The sequence below is a fragment of the Urocitellus parryii genome, unplaced genomic scaffold (genome assembly GCF_045843805.1).
Source record: "Urocitellus parryii isolate mUroPar1 unplaced genomic scaffold, mUroPar1.hap1 Scaffold_43, whole genome shotgun sequence".
NCBI lineage: Eukaryota > Metazoa > Chordata > Mammalia > Rodentia > Sciuridae > Urocitellus > Urocitellus parryii.
Genome location: NW_027553833.1, coordinates 2,074,988 through 2,092,515, shown reverse-complemented (window position 1 = coordinate 2,092,515; position 17,528 = coordinate 2,074,988). Strand labels below are relative to the sequence as shown.

Sequence of the window (17,528 nt, the reverse complement as noted above, 5' to 3'; positions counted from 1 at the left end):
ATGGCCATACTTTATCTCGCCCTGTCTGCTAGGGATGAGCAGATTTGCTCCTGTCCTATCTATCTTTAGGGACGAGCAGCTTTTCCCTGTCACTCACCCCTGAGTATCCCGGGGCTCCCCGTACAGGCCACTATCTGCCACAGTCGGGCTGGCTGGGCAAAATAGCCGGGAGGAGTGACAGGCAACTTGTGAAGGTTGATACAGCAGGAGCCGCTTTATTGTAGGAGAGTAGAGGTATATATACACTTAAGTAATTATACACAGCTTGTTTCAATTAACATCATCCAGATACAGCAATCCTCATCGTTTTGACAATTATACACAGCTTAACTCAATCAACATCATTTTAGAGACTTGCTGGCATTACCTCAAACCACTCCTCTTGGCAAATTGCCAGGTGCCATCTTGACTTGTTTGTGGCTCTCTACACTTTTGTAGCTCTACATTCTATTTTTCAGAAGCATGCCTATTGCAGACAGATGTATTCATGTTACCCAGATCAAGTTCAAACTGGTAACTGAATTGTAATTCACATTATACTTTTCTACATACTAAAGGACTTTTAAGTTATATTCAGCCCTCCCCCCTTCCCATTAAGCAATACCATAGTGAAGAGACATATAGTTGCCATGATGAACATATTGCTAATGTTTCATGGTAGTTTTTTTTTCCAAACACCAGTTAATAAAATAAATTAAGTAGTATGCAATCTACATTTGAAAAGAGAAGAAAATGTAGTAAAAGGTGTCAGAGTAAATGTTATTTAATTTTCATGAATATATATTACTAGGCTCTAATAGGTGAATATTCACTATACTTTTTATGGTAAAACTCAGTCAAAAAGTTTATGGGGTATTAAAAAACATATTTTGTATTGTACACTTCAATATGCTCTGGGTTTTGGATTCAGAAGTGGTATTCTGGATCATAGGCACCATCATATTTTGTTAGACACAGACAACAAGTGCAATGCCTATTTATACTCCCTACATGATAATCATTATTTAGTATTCTAGCCAGAGTTTTACATGTTGTTTAATGTGGAGGGTGAAAAGTTCTATACTATTTTAATTTTAAAAAGTGAGGTTAAGTATAACTTCTTAAAGAGTATTAAATCCTATACTTTTGAAAGATTCCTATTCTTAAAAATAATATGAAAGTTAGAGAAACGTTCATCTCCTTAAAATTTTCTAACATTTCCCTTTTTTAAAGTACCAAGCCTAGAACCATGTGGTCTTGGTAATTACTAAAAACAATGATTCAGAGTCTTCTACTTCACAAACTGTAAACAGGATCCTTTTACCAAATATCAGTACTCTGGTGTCCACAGCATTTTTGAGGAATGTTGATATCCCTCACTATATGAATCTATTGTATTTCAGTCAAATTCTATTGTTCCCAAGTCCTCTATTGTGGAATTGCAGATTCTAGCAAGCACTAGAATATATTTCAGGCCTTTGTGAAGACCACTATAGAATGAAAGAATCCCCATAATGAATAGAACATTTAGAAATAATTTAGGTCTAATTGTTGTTGGTTATCCATGTTTTTCTTTGAGAATGGAGATATACTCATTTCCTTTTTTTGGTGATTGTTAGTGGTTATTTCAACTTACTGGTATACCTACTAGTTTCATTCATTGGTGCTATATGTGTCTTCATAAATAATGAAGGAAATAGTATACTTTACTTATGACAGCTCAAATGTCAGAACAAAGATTGTCCTTTGGTTGTGGGAATTTTGATTTTTACACTACCAGGCAGCCATCTATCATTTAGGTAATTGCCTATAAGTACATACTGTATATTCTAATTTCATTTTTGGACTCAATATTTTTAATGCCTTAATGCAATTCTGAATTTCATGAAAATGGGCATAAAATATAAAAAAACAGGGACTGGGGTGTTGGGTCAGTGGCACAGCACTCACTTAGAACATGCAAGATATTGAGTAGGATCCTCAGAATCACATAAAAATTAATTAATTAATTGAGTGATTAATTTATTAAAGGTAGAAGAAGAACTCAAAGATGAAGAACATGAAGAAGAATAGGAAGAAGAAGAACAAGAAGATGATGAAGAAGAAGAAGAAGAAGAAGAAGAGGAGGAGGAGGAGGAGGAGGAGGAGGAGGAGGAAGATGTCATCAACAATGACTCAGCAAAAATGGCAATAGAGTGAGTTCAAATTTTGGTTTCCAATTCCAAAATGTTTCTTGAGAACTGCAACTTTTTTGTATTTGAGATCTCCTACTTCCATGACATGTTTAGTAGTGTTTTCTGGTTTACTCTTAATATGCTGTAGTTATTCTTTTAAGGAAAAACCAGCTGACATGCCCCACAAGACTGTAAATCAATGGAAATCTTTCATTAAGCATAAAGTTCCTTTCACATTTGCTACAATCATAGTAAATACACTTCTTTGTATAAAGGGACTGTCTTTGTGGGCATTTAAAATATCCCCCAAAACTAGATGTCATAACTGATAATCCCATTGTTGTTTATGGAATCATGGATTAATCAAATTCAATGCTGTACTCTTTAGAGTACAATAGAAGAAAAATAATTTACTCATAAGATTCATATTTAAACCATCTTTATTTCCAAAATACTATCCTAAGAATTTTAGATTAAGTTAGCTTCAATCAGAGCAAAAGTATAATCACTTACTTAAGTAAAAGCAGTTACTTAAAAACTAAAAATGAGAGGTAAGTCAAATTACTTTTGAAGAGAGATCAAAAACATCAGGTTTCTTGTTGATGTTCAGTAGCAGGCTCATTTGAAGGTGGAATGAAGCCTGAAGGGCACTCACTTCTACATTCAGAATTCAGGGGTAGGGGGAGGAAATCTAGTTCTTGGGGGAAGGTCATGAGGAAAATACCTCCATTCATAGACATCTGGCATTGGAAAAAATGGAGAGGGTGGTGGGCCCGGTGGAAAATAATCTTGAGGTGCTCCATACCTGTTTACTATAGAAGGTGGAGGGAAAAATTGTCCTCTTCTCATGAACTGACTCCTCGGGTGCACAGGAAACAATTCACCTCAGACTGGAGGAAAAGGTGCCAACAATGAGCCGGAGCCAGTTGCTTGGTTTTCAGCAGGGAGAGATGAATCGGGCACATTGGAATCACCAACATTGGTTTTGGTCTCCTTTCTACTTTCTGAAGACATAGGCCTATCCTCTTTATCCAAAGAAGGCATATTAGAACCTCTGAGTTCTGCTGGTCGCGATGATCTACCATAATTCGAATAACATCCACCTTACCAAGGAGGACCCAATGGTGAGGGACCATTGCAGGAATGCTTTCTGCCCAATGCTGCATTTGAAACACCAAGTGCACAGGGATCTTCCTCTACAAGTTCAAATTGAAGCTCCCTTTCAGTTAACTTTTGTCTGTTGCGAGCGTTTTGTTTCATGAAATAATGGAGGTTTCTTTCAGCAATCCAAGCTGCCAACTCACTCTCATGTGCTTTTTTCTCACAGTAAATAATGTTCCCCTGACAGGACTGAATGGTTCTCTCCAATTCTTCTTTAAGATATTTGGCTCACTTTCTGTAGGTCTCCAGCTCTTCTCTTGTATGGCCCATCTCTTCTTTGACCTTGGAAAGTTTCTCCTCTTGATCCACCCGGTAATTTTACTCTACTCTGAGTTTCCCATGGAGTTTCATCATATTTTCTTGATAGCATTCCATCATGACTTTAAATTTCTGTTGAAGTTTCTCATTATCACCTTCAAGCCATGCATTTTCTGACAGCAAGGTTGCCTGTTCAGTCTTCAGACTTCTAATCTGTTCTCTAAGGTCTTCCTTTGTTTTCTCTACTTCAGATAAGAAAGCACACGTTTGATATCTTTGTCCTTCTAAGGTTTCTAAGGAAGCCTTTAGCTTTGCACCATCAACCAGTTTCTTCAAAGCTCCTTTGGGCTCATCATCCAACTGAGCACCAATTCCTGATTCACTCGTCATTCCCCATTCCAAGTTCCCAATGTCTGTTTGGGCTCCCTTGGTTGGAGAAGACCTATCTTTCATCTTCAGCAAGCCTTCAGTCAGAGACTCCATGTGATTTTCTTTATCAGTTTGAACTTGTTTTGCATGGAATTGAGAGTCTTCCAATGTGGTGCTCTCTTTACTTTGGAGACGTCCTTGTTCCCTCCATGCTTCAGCGTCTCCTTGTAAGATCGGTTTCTGACTTTGCTGAAGCTGGGAACGTTCATCCAAGGCTTCCTTCATTGCCAGCTGAAGTCTTTCCTCACTCATTTGATGCATTCTCAAGTTTGTTTTAGTTTCAGCTATTTGTGATCTGATTGATTCTGATTCACCTTCAAGGGACTTTATCCTTCTCGATATATCTGCCATGATTTCATCCTGTTTACAATATTTGGCCTTTTGTTCTTCTAGCTCTTTTTCTAGAAAGAGTCTTTCATCCCCACGGCTAGGTTTGGACCTATGCAGCTTTTCATAGGTTGCCTCCAAATCTGGGACATCTCTTGGACCCTTCTCAGAACTGCTGCCCTTTAAAGTTGACTCTAAGCCTTCAAGCTCTTTTTGAACAAGGCTAACTTTTTCAAGTAGTTCACATTTTTCTTCAATTCTTCTAGAAAGTTTTAAAGCCAGCTGTTTTTCTCTTTCCACATAAAGCCTGCTTCTAACAAACTGAAAACTTCTCCACAAAAACAAGAGAAGTACAAAACATCCAATAGCTCTACATATCACCAACTCCCAAGGAACACCATAAGGATTAGGGCCTGGCTTCTTGTCTTCAGACAATGCTTCCAAAACCCTGCCTACTTCTTCCAGGACCACCCGCTAATATGGCTATAGGGCAGTCCTTGGTGCCTCCATCAAGCTAAGTTGGCTTTGGCTCTTGCCACCACAACCACAGCCTGCCCAGGCAGGCCAACGTAGGCTGTGAACACTCAGGTGTTTGGTGAGGAACTCAAACCTGCACCAGGCAATGGAACAGACCACTGAGAACCCCTGCAAGGGGGGTTTGTGATGGTGGGGAGCCAGGGTGAAGGACTCCCAGGAGCCTCGTGGTGCTCAAGTGCCCATCAGGGGAGTCTTGGCCCCTTCCTTCCCTAACCAGTGCATCCTGAAGTGCCACAGGTTCAGCTGCCTTCCACTACAGCCAGACAGGAGTCCTCTCTATGCCTCCTACACCTGAGTTTGGTTTAGGCCAGGCCAAGGTGGAGATTCTTATGTTTCTATACAGTAATAATATCACTCAGTTTGATGTCATGTGAATTCTAAAGCTTTCTAAACTGTCTCAACAGATTTTATGTCATATATTTATATTTGTACTGCTTGCCCTTTTGCTTTAATGACCCATTGCTTTCCCTGCTTTTATTCTCTACCTTTTTTCTTCCTTCCTTCCTTCCTTCCTCCCTCCCTTTCTTAATTTTTTCATTTTTTCTTCCTTCTTTACTTCCTCCCTTCCTCCCTCCCTTTCTTCTTTTTTCTCCCTAACCTCCCTTTTCTTTTCTTGCAGTATTGGGCTTTAAACTGCAAGGCCTTCTGCATGCTAGGCCAGCCCACTACCACTCAACTATATCCCCAGACCTGCTGACTCTTTCTAGGAAGGTCATTTGAATTATTTCTAAAGGAGAAAACTCTCATGATACACTACTTTCTTTCTTTCTTTCTTTCTTTCTTTCTTTCTTTCTTTCTTTCTTTCTTTCTTTCTAAAGCTGGGTTAATGACTTATTTTTCTTTTTTTTAAGTTTATCCATAACATTGTTTTTATTAAATTTTATTTTTTTATAGAGCAAGCAACCATAAAAATTAAACAACTACTTAAATAAGAACTGTTATTTTTGATCATTGTACTGTCTTTTTTTTTACTTTATTTTTATATTTTTTTAGTCACACATGACAGCAGAATGTATTTTTACATATAATACATACATGGATTGTACATACATCAATCGTATTGTCTATTCTATTCTGCTGCCCTTCCTATCCTCCTTAATCCTCCCCTCCTCTCCCATCCTTTCTGTCTATCCAATCTAATGTGACACTTTTTTTCTTTTTCTCATTAGAACATCATATATGTATTCTGTATAACAATGTGCTTCTCCTTCCATCTTCTGTGCAACTTTCCTTCTCCCTCTTTTTACCTCCCACCTTTCTTCCATATTTAGTGGTAGTCTTCTTCTCATGCTCTTCCTCCCTATCTCATTTTGAGTCACCCCCTTATATCAGAGAAGACATTTGGCATTTATTTTTCAGGGATTGGCTCACTTCACTTAGCATAGTCTGCTCTAATGCCATCCATTTGCCTGCAAGTTCCATGATCTTGTTATTTTTTAGTGCTGAGTAATATTCCATTGTGTATAAATGCCATATTTTTTAATCCATTTGTCTATTGAAGGGCATCTAGGTTGGTTCCACATTCTAGCTATTGTGAATTGTGCTGCTGTAAACATTGATGTGGCTGTGTCCTGTAGTATGCTCTTCTTAGGTATTTTGGCTCTAGCCCAAGAAGGGGAATAGCTGGGTCAAATGGTGGTTCCATTCCCAACTTTCTAAGGAATCTCCATTCTTCTTTCCAAATTGGCTGCACCAATTTGCAGTCCCACCAGCAAGGTATGAGTGTACTTTTTTCCCCCCGCAACCTCGCCAGCACTTATTGTTGTTTGACTTCAAAATGGCTGCCATTCTTATTGGAGTGAGATGGTATCTTAGAGTAGTTTTAATTTGCATTTCTCTAATTGCTAAAGATGGTGAGCATTTTTTCATGTATTTGTTGATTGATTGCATATCCTCTTCTGAGAAGTTTCTGTTCAAGTCCTTGGCCCATTTGTTGATTGGGTTATTTTGTTGTTGTTGTTTAACTTTTTGAGTTCTTTGTATACTCTAGAGATTGAGCTCTATCTGATGTTTGAGGGGTAAAAATTTGTTCCCAAGATGTAGGCTCCCTATTCACCTCAGATATTATTTCTCTTGCTGAGAAAAACCTTTTTAGTTTGAATTTGTCCCATTTGTTGATTCTTGGTTTTAACTCTTGTGCTATAGGTGTCTTATTAAGAAATTTGGGGCCTGCCCCCACATGATGATGATTAGGACCAATTTTATCTTCTTTTACATGCAGAGTCTCTGGTCTGATTCCTAGCTCCTTGATCCATTTTGAGTTGACTTTTGTGCATGGTGAGAGAAAGGGATTCAATTTCATTTTGTTGCATATGGAATTCCAGTTCCCCCAGCACCATTGTTGAAGATGCTATTCTTTCTCCATTGCATGGTTTTAGCACCTTTGTCTAATATAAGGTAGTTGTAATTTTGTGGATTTGTCTCTGTGTCCTCTATTTTGTACCCTTGGTCTACCAGCCTGTTTTGATGCCAGTACCATGCAGTTTTTGTTACTATTGCTCTATAGTATAGTTTAAAATCTGGAATCCTGATACCACCAATTTCACTCTTCCTGCTTAGTATTACTGTAGCTATTCTGGGTCTCTTGTTTTTCCAGATGAATTTCATGATTGCTTTTTCCATTTCTGCAAGAATGTCATTGGGATTTTGATGGGAATTGCATTGAATCTGTAAAGTGCTTTTGGTAATATGGCCATCTTAATAATATTAATTCTACCAATCCATGAACAAGGTAAATCCTTCCATCTTCTAAGATCTTCTTCTATTTCTTTCTTCAGGGTTCTGTAGTTTTCATTGTATAGCTCTTTCACCTCTTTTGTTAAGTTGATTCCCAGGTATTTTTTTTTTTTTGAGGATATTGTGAATGGAGTAGTTGTCCTCATTTCCATTTCAGAGAATTTGCCACTGATATACAGGAATGCCTTTGATTTATTGGTATTGATTTTATTTCCTGCACTTTGCTGGATTCATTTCATTTACTACTTCTAGAAGTTTCTTGGTTGAATTTTTTGGGTCTGCTAGTTATAGGATCATGTCATCAGCAAATAGTGCTAATTTAAGTTCTTCTTTTCCTATATTTATGCCTTTAATGTCTTTCATCTGTCTAATTGCTCTGGCTAGTGTTTCAAGAACTATGTTGAATAGAAGTGGTGAGAGAGGGCATCTCTGTCTTGTTCCAGATTTTAAAGGGAATGTCTTCAATTTTTCTCCATTGAGAAAGATGCTGGCCTGAGGCTTAGTGTATATAGCTGTTATCATTTTGAGGTAATTTCCTGTTATCCCTAATTTTTCTAGTGTTTTGAACATAAAGGGATGCTGTATTTTGTCAAATGCTTTTTCAGCATCTATTGAGTTGATTATATGGTTTTTATGTTTAAGTCTATTGATGTGGTGAATTACATTTATTGATTTCCGTATACTGAACCAGCCTTGTATCCCAGTGATGAATCCCACTTGGTCATGGTGCACGATCTTTTTGATATGTTTTTGTATCCGATTTGCCAGAAGTTTGTTGAGGATTTTTGCATCTAAATTCATTAGGGATATTGGTCTGAAGTTTTCTTTCTTTGAGGTGTCTTTATCTGGTTTGGGAATCAGTGTGATGTTGGCGTCATAGAATGAATTTGGAAGTACTCCCTTTTTTTCTATCTCCTGAAATAGATTGTAGAGTATTGGTATTAGTTCTTCTTTAAAGTTCTTGTAAAACTCTGCTGTGTATCCGTCTGGTCCTGGGCTTTTCTTGGTTGATAGTCTTTTGATGGCTTCTTCTATTTCCTCACTTGATATTAGTCTGTTTAGGTTGTTTATATCATCCTGAGTCAATCTGGGCAGCTCATATGCCTTAAGGAATTTATGGATGCCTTCACTATCTTCTATTTTATTAGAGTATAGGGTTTAAAAATAATTTCTAATTATCTTCTGTATTTCTGAAGTGTCTGTTGTGATATTGCCTTTTTCATCCCATAAGCTAGTAATTTGGGTTCTCTCTCTTCTTCTCTTTGTTAGCATGGCTAGTGGTCTATTAATCTTTTTAAACTTTCTGTAATATTTTATCTTCTCCTGATATAGTTTTCTTTTGTAAATGCTGTGTTGAACATAAATAAATGAAAATTATTTTGTCCTTTGTCTGGCTATTTGCTTTAAATTACTTAATTTGTACAATATTGATTTCATATTTTTCCTATATGAGGGTTAATTGCTCTTGACAAATATTATACATTTCTAATTAAAAACAGAAAAACATATGCTTACAGGCTGCTTGCAATATTATACACATAGCATTGATTTCAGTGCCTGGTAAATGCTTCTCAGAGTGAATGACTGAAGCAACAATGACTATTATTATCACCAGTGCTACTGTTATTATGTTACACCTGCAAATAGCTTTTTTATTTCTTGACCTTTAGCTGACTGTGAGTTACAATATATTACATAACCCTAAGAAGAAAAAGGAACTTTATTCATTGAAATATTTGCCAACTCCAAATGAATGACGTCATCATAGTTACTATTCATTGAAAGATTTTAAGTTTGTAACTCCGCTTTTGGGACAAGTGATTTCTTTTTTCATTTGTTTGTTTTTCTTTTAGACTTCCAAATGACTTACAAAGATAAAGATTTGATCTTACAACATGTATATGTCTGTTAGTGTATGTAAAGCTAGATATAAAATTGGTAAAATGTAATACAATGGCTTTTTAAATTAAATTTATTAAAATGCCTAATTTTCAAGTTATCTCTCTTATTTTAGAGCAGCCCTCATGTTTTCTGTTGATTCCACGTGAGTGTAACTTTCATTAACAGAACTCTAAACCTACGGAGTGACTGTACCCAGAACAGACCCCTTGTACATCTAAGCCTGAGGCAATTGGAGCTGTCTTCTCCACCAGGCACTGTAGGCAGTAGGTCCAGGGTGTGTGATATTAGGGACCCTTAAAGCTGTTTGTATTTCTTTTAAGTCAGTAGGAAAAACAATGTGCATGTTCTGCTATATTGAATCTGGCCTGGATTATATGATAGCCCAGATTATGTTATATTAATGCAAGTCATAAGATATAATTTTGAATGTGATTTTCCTGGAGGAAAACCTACAATAGTCAAACAGCAGCCCTGGATGTAACCATTGTAGCTACCTTTTCCCTCACTTCTCCAAAAATATTTTGGTTTTCATTATAAAATGGTATGGTATTCCTGAATATGAGAAAGAAAATAGAAGTGAGGAGAGGTGGGGAGACAGAAAAGCTAAACTTAAACTAAACTGAAGATGAAGGCCTGTTTCAGACCAGGAGTCATGGTCAAATGCAGGGCTGCTTTTGGATACTCTGAGTTTGTCCAACTCTAGAAAGGTTATTCTAAGAGAAGCCTGTTGACCAGCCAGGATACCATAAGGATAAATGAGAGAAAGGACAGGGAGTTTGTGACTCTATCTATTGCATAAAGCCCCACCCAGGAACCCCTGACCACTGACATCTGCTTTTTTGTTTGTTTGTTTGTTTGTTTTAATGTCTTGGGTTTCTCTTTTTTTCTTTCACTTTTTTCCCTTTCTTCCTTTACTCTCTCTCACTTTCTCTCTGTCTCCTAGGCTGCCAAGTTTTGTTAGAGATATTTTTGAAAACATGCTGATTGTCTCTGCCACAAATGCGTGTTCTCTAACCTCTCACTGTGGCTCAGCATTCCTTCTTTCATCTCCTGTTAAGTCTGTTTACTTCTCCTCTATGGCTTGGCATCCAGTAGAATGAGAAACAGGTTGGTGTTTCAATCACTCAGCAAGGCTTGGTTGAGAACCTACAGCGATGCTCAGGACATCAGTTCCTGTCAGAGATCTGACCTCAGCCAATTAGCAAGGCAGTGAGAAAAAGAATTTCATCCTTTGATTTTTTTCTTTACATGCCTACTGTGTGCTAGGCATCACAGTGAGTACTAGGGATTGAAAAGAAGAATTTGACGTGGGTTATGCTTCCCCCAGAAGAGTTAGCTTTTCAAATATATGTAAATAGATGACTATAATCCAAATATCCTCTCTCTTTAATTGGGGGGGTGTGGGTGGGTAGGTAGCTGAATGTGCTACACTCTTCTCAGGGAAGCCCATAGCTCTCTGCAAACATTGGCCCAGCTTCCAGAATAGATACCCTTTGCTCTTAATTTGGCCCTCCTCCCATCTGCAGACATTTCTACATTAAAACCAAAGTGAATGAGATAATTTTTAAATCATTAAACCCCTTGGCCCAAACAGCTAGCTGGAGCATGTTGTTCCTTAGTTAGGAGCTGTCAGAGTCACTTAAAAATAAAGCTGAACAAAGTGTTAAACAAATGAACAAGCAGAGCTGAAGGGGCAGTTCAAATATCACCAGGTAATCCAAATCCACTGTGGATTTCAGGAGTGCACATCTGCAGACTCAAAGAGACCACAGCACTGATTAGCTTTTTAATCTTACCCGAGTAAGGATGGAAATTTTTCCTGATACTGAGAGACACGAGGAAACCATTATTTCTTTGTAAAGACAAATATCCATTTCAGTAAGTAATTTAAAGCACACACTGAAGAGAACATGTGTAGGTATTTGGCATAGAGCAGAAAGTACTAATGAAATAACTTTTCTTTAGCTGGTCTTTTCTAGACTAAAAGACAGAATTAATGATGTCTCTTTTCTGGTATTTACCATATTACAGATGCTTACAGTTGATCTACTGTTAGAAATAAAGAAGTCTTGTGCACATAAAAATAAGGAAAGGAGGAACAGGGAAATCTATCAATATTTTCTGTCCTTACTTAGATGTCATGAGGATTTAACTAACACACCTGAAGTCAGCTTGGCTAATGACTCTGTCTTTCATTATTTAGATATGTCTGTACCAGAATAGCCCTGGGATTGTCTCCATTGTACATATTTGACTTTGACGCTGTTTGCTCCTTAAGGATTTGATGACTATTTATCCAAGAAAAAAAAATGCATTTACATTTTTAAATGAATATTATGACATGACATGTTTGGGAATCTGAGAGACATTGGGAGTTCATGATGTTTTGAGGTAGTAAGAATAAATTTTTTCTAGAACTCAAACATCTTGCCACTTGTCCCTCTTCTTGGCATCATGTTGGACATATATTTAGTAGTCATACATAAAGCAGGGGCTGGCTGCTGTGCTGGAGAAGCCCTGTCTGTCTTTATCATTACCCTCATGAAGCTTGCTGTTACTTTTTGATATTAGATAAATATGACAAAAGATTTAATTAGTGGAAACATAGGAAATGGTAGAGAAATTAGAGTTGCTGTATTTCATGATATAAGTGAAGTGCTTAGCACTCTACATGGATCCTACTAGGTGCTTAGCAAACATTGGTTAAATGACTGAATAAATATTTTCTAGAGCCGAGAAGATGATGGCTCTCAGCTATCATATATTTGGGTCTCCATTCATGAGTATGAGGCTTGAGGATTCTCAAACATTTTTTTACTGGAAAACTGACTTCTTATTTCATATGTAGGTTTACAAGTGATCATAAGAATGATCAAGTCCAGGGGTGTGGATGTTGCTCTGTAGTAGGGAAATTGCCTAGTATATGCCAGGCCCTGGGGTTGATCTCTGGCAATGCAAAAGGAAGCCAGGAACGAAACCAAATCCATTGACCTTTACATCCAGTGAAGTTTCTGAGACCAGAGAGTTCTTTCTTGCAATAGGTATGGGAACCTGTAGCTGAAGATTTTTTAATGGATCATATGTCAATTCTCTGCAGACACTTTTCCCCTATCCAAATCTTTGGAGTCCTTTAGAAATTCTTCACACTAATTATCTAATTACCAAAAATCATTTCCTCAAATTTTCTTTTCTCTCATTTTTACATCATCTTGTGGATCAAATTAAATAACTCTTCTCCTTCCTTTGCTTTTTTAACTTTGAATTTTTTTGTGGATTATAATTACTCTCCATCTTGGCAATGGTTTCAATGAATTATCCATTTTCTCTAATCTCTCCAGATACCTGGATTGCTCTGTGGGCTTTATCATCTTGCTGCTCTTGCCTAGCGTTCCTCTCACTGCTGTTCTGTGCATTTGTTCTGAAAGGAGATGCCTTAAACTGTGCCCTCATGCTGGTGAGCATCTTTAAGAAACAGATGTTTTCTTGGTATCGTCATGATGCAATTTTATTGCTCTGTAGCTTTTTATGGCATTACCAACAATTTGTCTTTTCTCACAACCTGTGCCTAAAGCTTTGAAAAGCTTTACATGCACTTATCGGGCTTTATTTTTATATGAGTTTTTTGAAGAAGAAGAAGAGGAAAAGGCCGAGGAGGGGCCAAATGCATTTGAATCTTTTATTTAGAGAAATACTTTCTTCTAACCCAACCCATTAGAGTTTGAAATTCTTACAACTTTATAAAGTATTTCTTTATTAACAGACTAATGGTTTCTACATATAGATATGTAATATCTCATCCTGCGGGACAGAATTATTCCCATTCTGCAGATGATGTAACTGACCACCAAGGAGTCTAATGGCTGCATCACAAAGCTAGGGCAGATCCAGGACTCAGCCTTGGACCCCCTGATTCCTAGTCCAGAGTCATTTTTTTGCTTCAAAACAGCTGCCTCTTCCATCACAGCTGTTGTTTAGAGAAGCCAATTTCAGTTTCAGATACTGCATATACAGTAAAGAATTATGGTAAACTTTATCCCCAGCCTCCAACACTTACTGTATACTTTGTTTTATCTTATTGTTTTGCAACTGTCAAAGGGTCAAAAAGAAAATGGAAAAAAAAGAAACAGGGATGGTGGAGTACAGCACATGCTTTTCTTTGCAGAGACCCCTGCTCAAAACTGGCCAAGGACAAGCCCATGGTTCTGAGGTTTCCCTGTTGCAGTGAGAGAGACTAAACATCACGGTGCTCTGGTGATAATAAAACAGAACACACAATACAAGGCTTCAATGACGATGTCCTGGAATGAGGACCCCCAAATTATGAACAGGTTGTCTTCCAAATGTTCTCTAGAAGGAAGTTGCTCAGAATAATGAATCCATGTTCTCACAGGGGGAAGAAAGCCTCGTCAAAGAGATTAAGAGTTTAAGTGCACCTACATGATATTATTTATGTGGTCATGGGAATCGAACTTAGGGGTGTTCTATCACTAAGCTACAGTCTCAGCCCTTATGTATTTATTGTTTGCTATGAGATGGGGTCTTGCTAAGTTTCTGAAGCTGACATCCACCTTGTGATCCTCCTGCCTCAGCCTCCCAAGTACCTGGCATATACTACTATACCTGGCTAATATCCTTATTTTTAAAATTTATCTATTTTTAAAAAAATATTTTTATGTTTTCTAATTAGTTTTACTTGATATAGAATGTATGTTGATATATATATATATATATATATATATATATATATATATATATATAGAGAGAGAGAGAGAGAGAGAGACTTCTTTTTATTGTACATAATGTAGAATTACATTAGTGGTGTAATCATATATGCATATAGGATAGTAATGCCCAATTCATTCTACTGTCTTTCCTATTCACCCCTTCTTTTCCTTCACACCCCTTTGTCTCATCTAAAATACTTCTATTCTTCCCTAACCCCTCCTGCCTTATTGTGAATTAGCATCAGCATATCAGAGAAAATATTTGGCCTTTATTGGGGGGGGGGTTAGTGTATTTCACTTAGGATGATATTCTCCAGTTCCATCCATTTACCAGCAAATGCCATAATTTCATTCTTCTTTATAGCTGAGTAATATTCTATTGTGTATAAATACCACATTTTCTTTATCCATTCATCTGTTGAAGGGCACATAGGTTGGTTCCATAGTTTAGCTATTGGTATTGAGCTGCCATAAACATTGATGTGGAAAGTCATTATGGTATCCTTTATGTTTAAACTGAAGAGTGTGATAACTAAGTCAAATGATGGTTCCATTCCAAGTTTTCTGAGGAATCTCCATACTGTACCAATTTGTTGTCCCACCAGAGATGTATGAGTGTGCCTTTCCCCCCCCCCACATCCTCGGCAACATTTACTGTTGCTTGAATTCTTGATGATAGCCATTCTGAGTAGAGTGAAATAAAATCTCAGTGTAGTTTTAATTTAATTTCTTTAACTGCTAGAGATGTTGAGCGTTTTTTCAAATACTTGTTTACTGATCATATTTATTCTTTTGTTAAGTGTCTGTTCAGTTCCTTAGCCCATTTATTGATTGGGTTATTTGTTTTTTTTATTGTTAAGTTTTTTTGAGTTCTTTATGTATCCTGGAGATATTTCCAGTGCATATCATCAAGATTTTCCCCATATAATTGCAGCAATGATGGGCCCTAGAATAAGACTCTGTTTTGCAAGTTCTCTGGCCTGTCTTTGATTATTTGTCCAATGATAGTAACAATAACACCTATCTCAAAGCATTGTTGAGAGAAATAAATGGCTTGGTCCTGGTAATGGATTTATTCTAGTAATGACCACAGAGTAAGCACCGTGTGTCCCCTGTGTTACCATTGCTGCTTTCCTCTTGTTATACTTCAGAGCTACATAATGGCTTTCCTATGCAATTTTATCAAAGGCATTGGAGATTGGACAGTGTGAAGAGATGGCTGGCATGTATGGATCTATGAAAAATATCGATCTCTAACAAGTGAGAATACATAACCCTTCCCAGTGGAAGATCCGAGAGTGGGAAAGAGTGGTGGTCCTTCTTGTCTCCCATTATCACAGTGGTTGTTTAGCCCACAACCAACAACCAACTTCAGAATAAAGGCCAAGTGGAGATGGCCATGAGAAGTGGGAAGGAAGGAGAAAGCAGATTGTTCTGGTGCCAAGATGTTCTCTGGGGGACAACCATCTGGGACTGAGCACCAAGTGTGCCCCATGGTACAATGAACAATCTGGGGCCACTTACATAGACTCTCAAGGTCCCAGTCTCCCTATGTGTGAAAAGATGACAACGATACTGTCTACTCATAGGGTCGTTACGAGGATTAAATGAGAAAACATGTATAAATGATGTAGAAGAGTACCAACATATCATCAGTACTTTAGAAGGGATTGACGGGGTGGGGTGGGGGTGGATATTTCAGATATATTAAATGACAAGCAGCCATTGGTTTTGCTTGAATTCTGTTTGTACCCAAGATATGTACTATCAGAGGTTTTTTCTAAAGTCACACTCTGAATTGTCTCTCTTTTTTTTTGCACATGTTTGCACTTTTTTTTCCTACCATGGTTTCTCAATGTCAACTTAATGTTTTTATCATCTTTAGAAAGGCAAAACCAGTTGAACGAATTTCAACCCTCCCTTGCATCAATCTAGACTATATCCAGAGCTTCCCTTTTTAGATCTAGATTGAGAAGTGAAAAGGAATCAAATCCATATCTTTCTCTGCAAGAGGTGTGACCCAGCCATTTTCTCCTGTACAATTCCTGCTCTCAAGTAATGCTGCACTCTTCTTTGATCAATCTCCTTGTAAAGCTAAAATGGTTTGAAATGATGAGAGACAGTGGTCAGAGAAAAGGAGCATGTGGCGCTAACAATTATGGAGGTATTTACCCCTCAGTAAATTGTGACTTAGCCTCTTGGTGCTTCAGTTTCTTCCCCTGGAAATGGACATAATACCATCTACCATTTTGAACAGAGTTAGTGAGATTATGAATTATTAATTACTACAGTGTTTCAATTTACCATCTTATTTGTGTTTTCTCTCTTGATGTCATCAAAATCTGCACTTATTCATGGTAGTATATTGTGTGCATGAAGGACATCTTTCATAAGTGGTAAAAAAGAAAAGTTTCAGAGAACTTGTTCTTAAAGAATGGATGAATTCTAGTCCTTTGGGAATTTCTCCACTGATGTTTTTCTTCTGATATATCTAGAGAGGCAAAGAACTCACATTTGGACACCCCAACAGGGTGCAGTGTGTCACTCTTCCTTGCTTCATATTCATGAAGAAACATAAGACCCAGCAGCTTCTCAAGCTGACACATATTCTATAAGCATTAAAAGGGTCTGGCAAGGATGCTTGACTGAATTGAAGACCATCTTTCCTTCCTTTGGAAGAAGGTTTCAGGAACCACCAACAAGGACAAACTCCTCTTGAAGTAGTTTGGCCTCACTTCTGACTCACAGAAAAAAATAGCCCAATAAGACCTTGATGTCCTTGATGTTGGGCCATAATAATATAGTTTAGAAAATTCTTGAAGCACAAAAGCTGTTGATTCTGCTTTTCACACAAATAGATGCACACAACCAAATATATACTGATGACAGATCTTAAAAGCAACACAATCCTTAAATCAGCAAAATATGTCTGAAACAAAAATTTGTGGGAAGCATGCAATCTAGAATTGTTTATAAGCAAATGCATTCCATCTTAAAAAAAAAGGAAAAAAAAAGAAAATTCTTAAAGCAGATATAATCAAATGCTCACCTCAGTAATAATACAATAAGTCAATAAGAATCACAAAAAGGAAAGCACCCATAGAATACAACATTACAAACTTATTGTGTACTCTCCAATGGACATCCAATGAATATCCGTGTTGGATGTATTTGTTTGCTATGTCTGTTCACCCACGGGAGTCTGTGAAAAGTGAGTGAGATCCCTATGGCAGGTTTTTAGTTTGAACATCTTATGTTTTCAATGAAAATTTTCAGATCGATTGCAATGTTTAAAATACAA

The 17,528-nt window shown here is 37.3% G+C and overlaps 1 protein-coding gene across 1 annotated transcript; it reads right to left on the bottom strand.

The window, feature by feature from the left end:
- Window positions 1–3,257: 3,257 nt before the first annotated feature.
- Window positions 3,258–12,953, bottom strand: LOC144252461 (melanoma inhibitory activity protein 2-like). Its single transcript, XM_077794767.1, is given in 2 exon segments — window positions 3,258–4,802; window positions 12,846–12,953. Coding segments are annotated over 2 exon segments (1,653 nt in total).
- Between the last annotated feature and the right edge of the window lie 4,575 nt (window positions 12,954–17,528).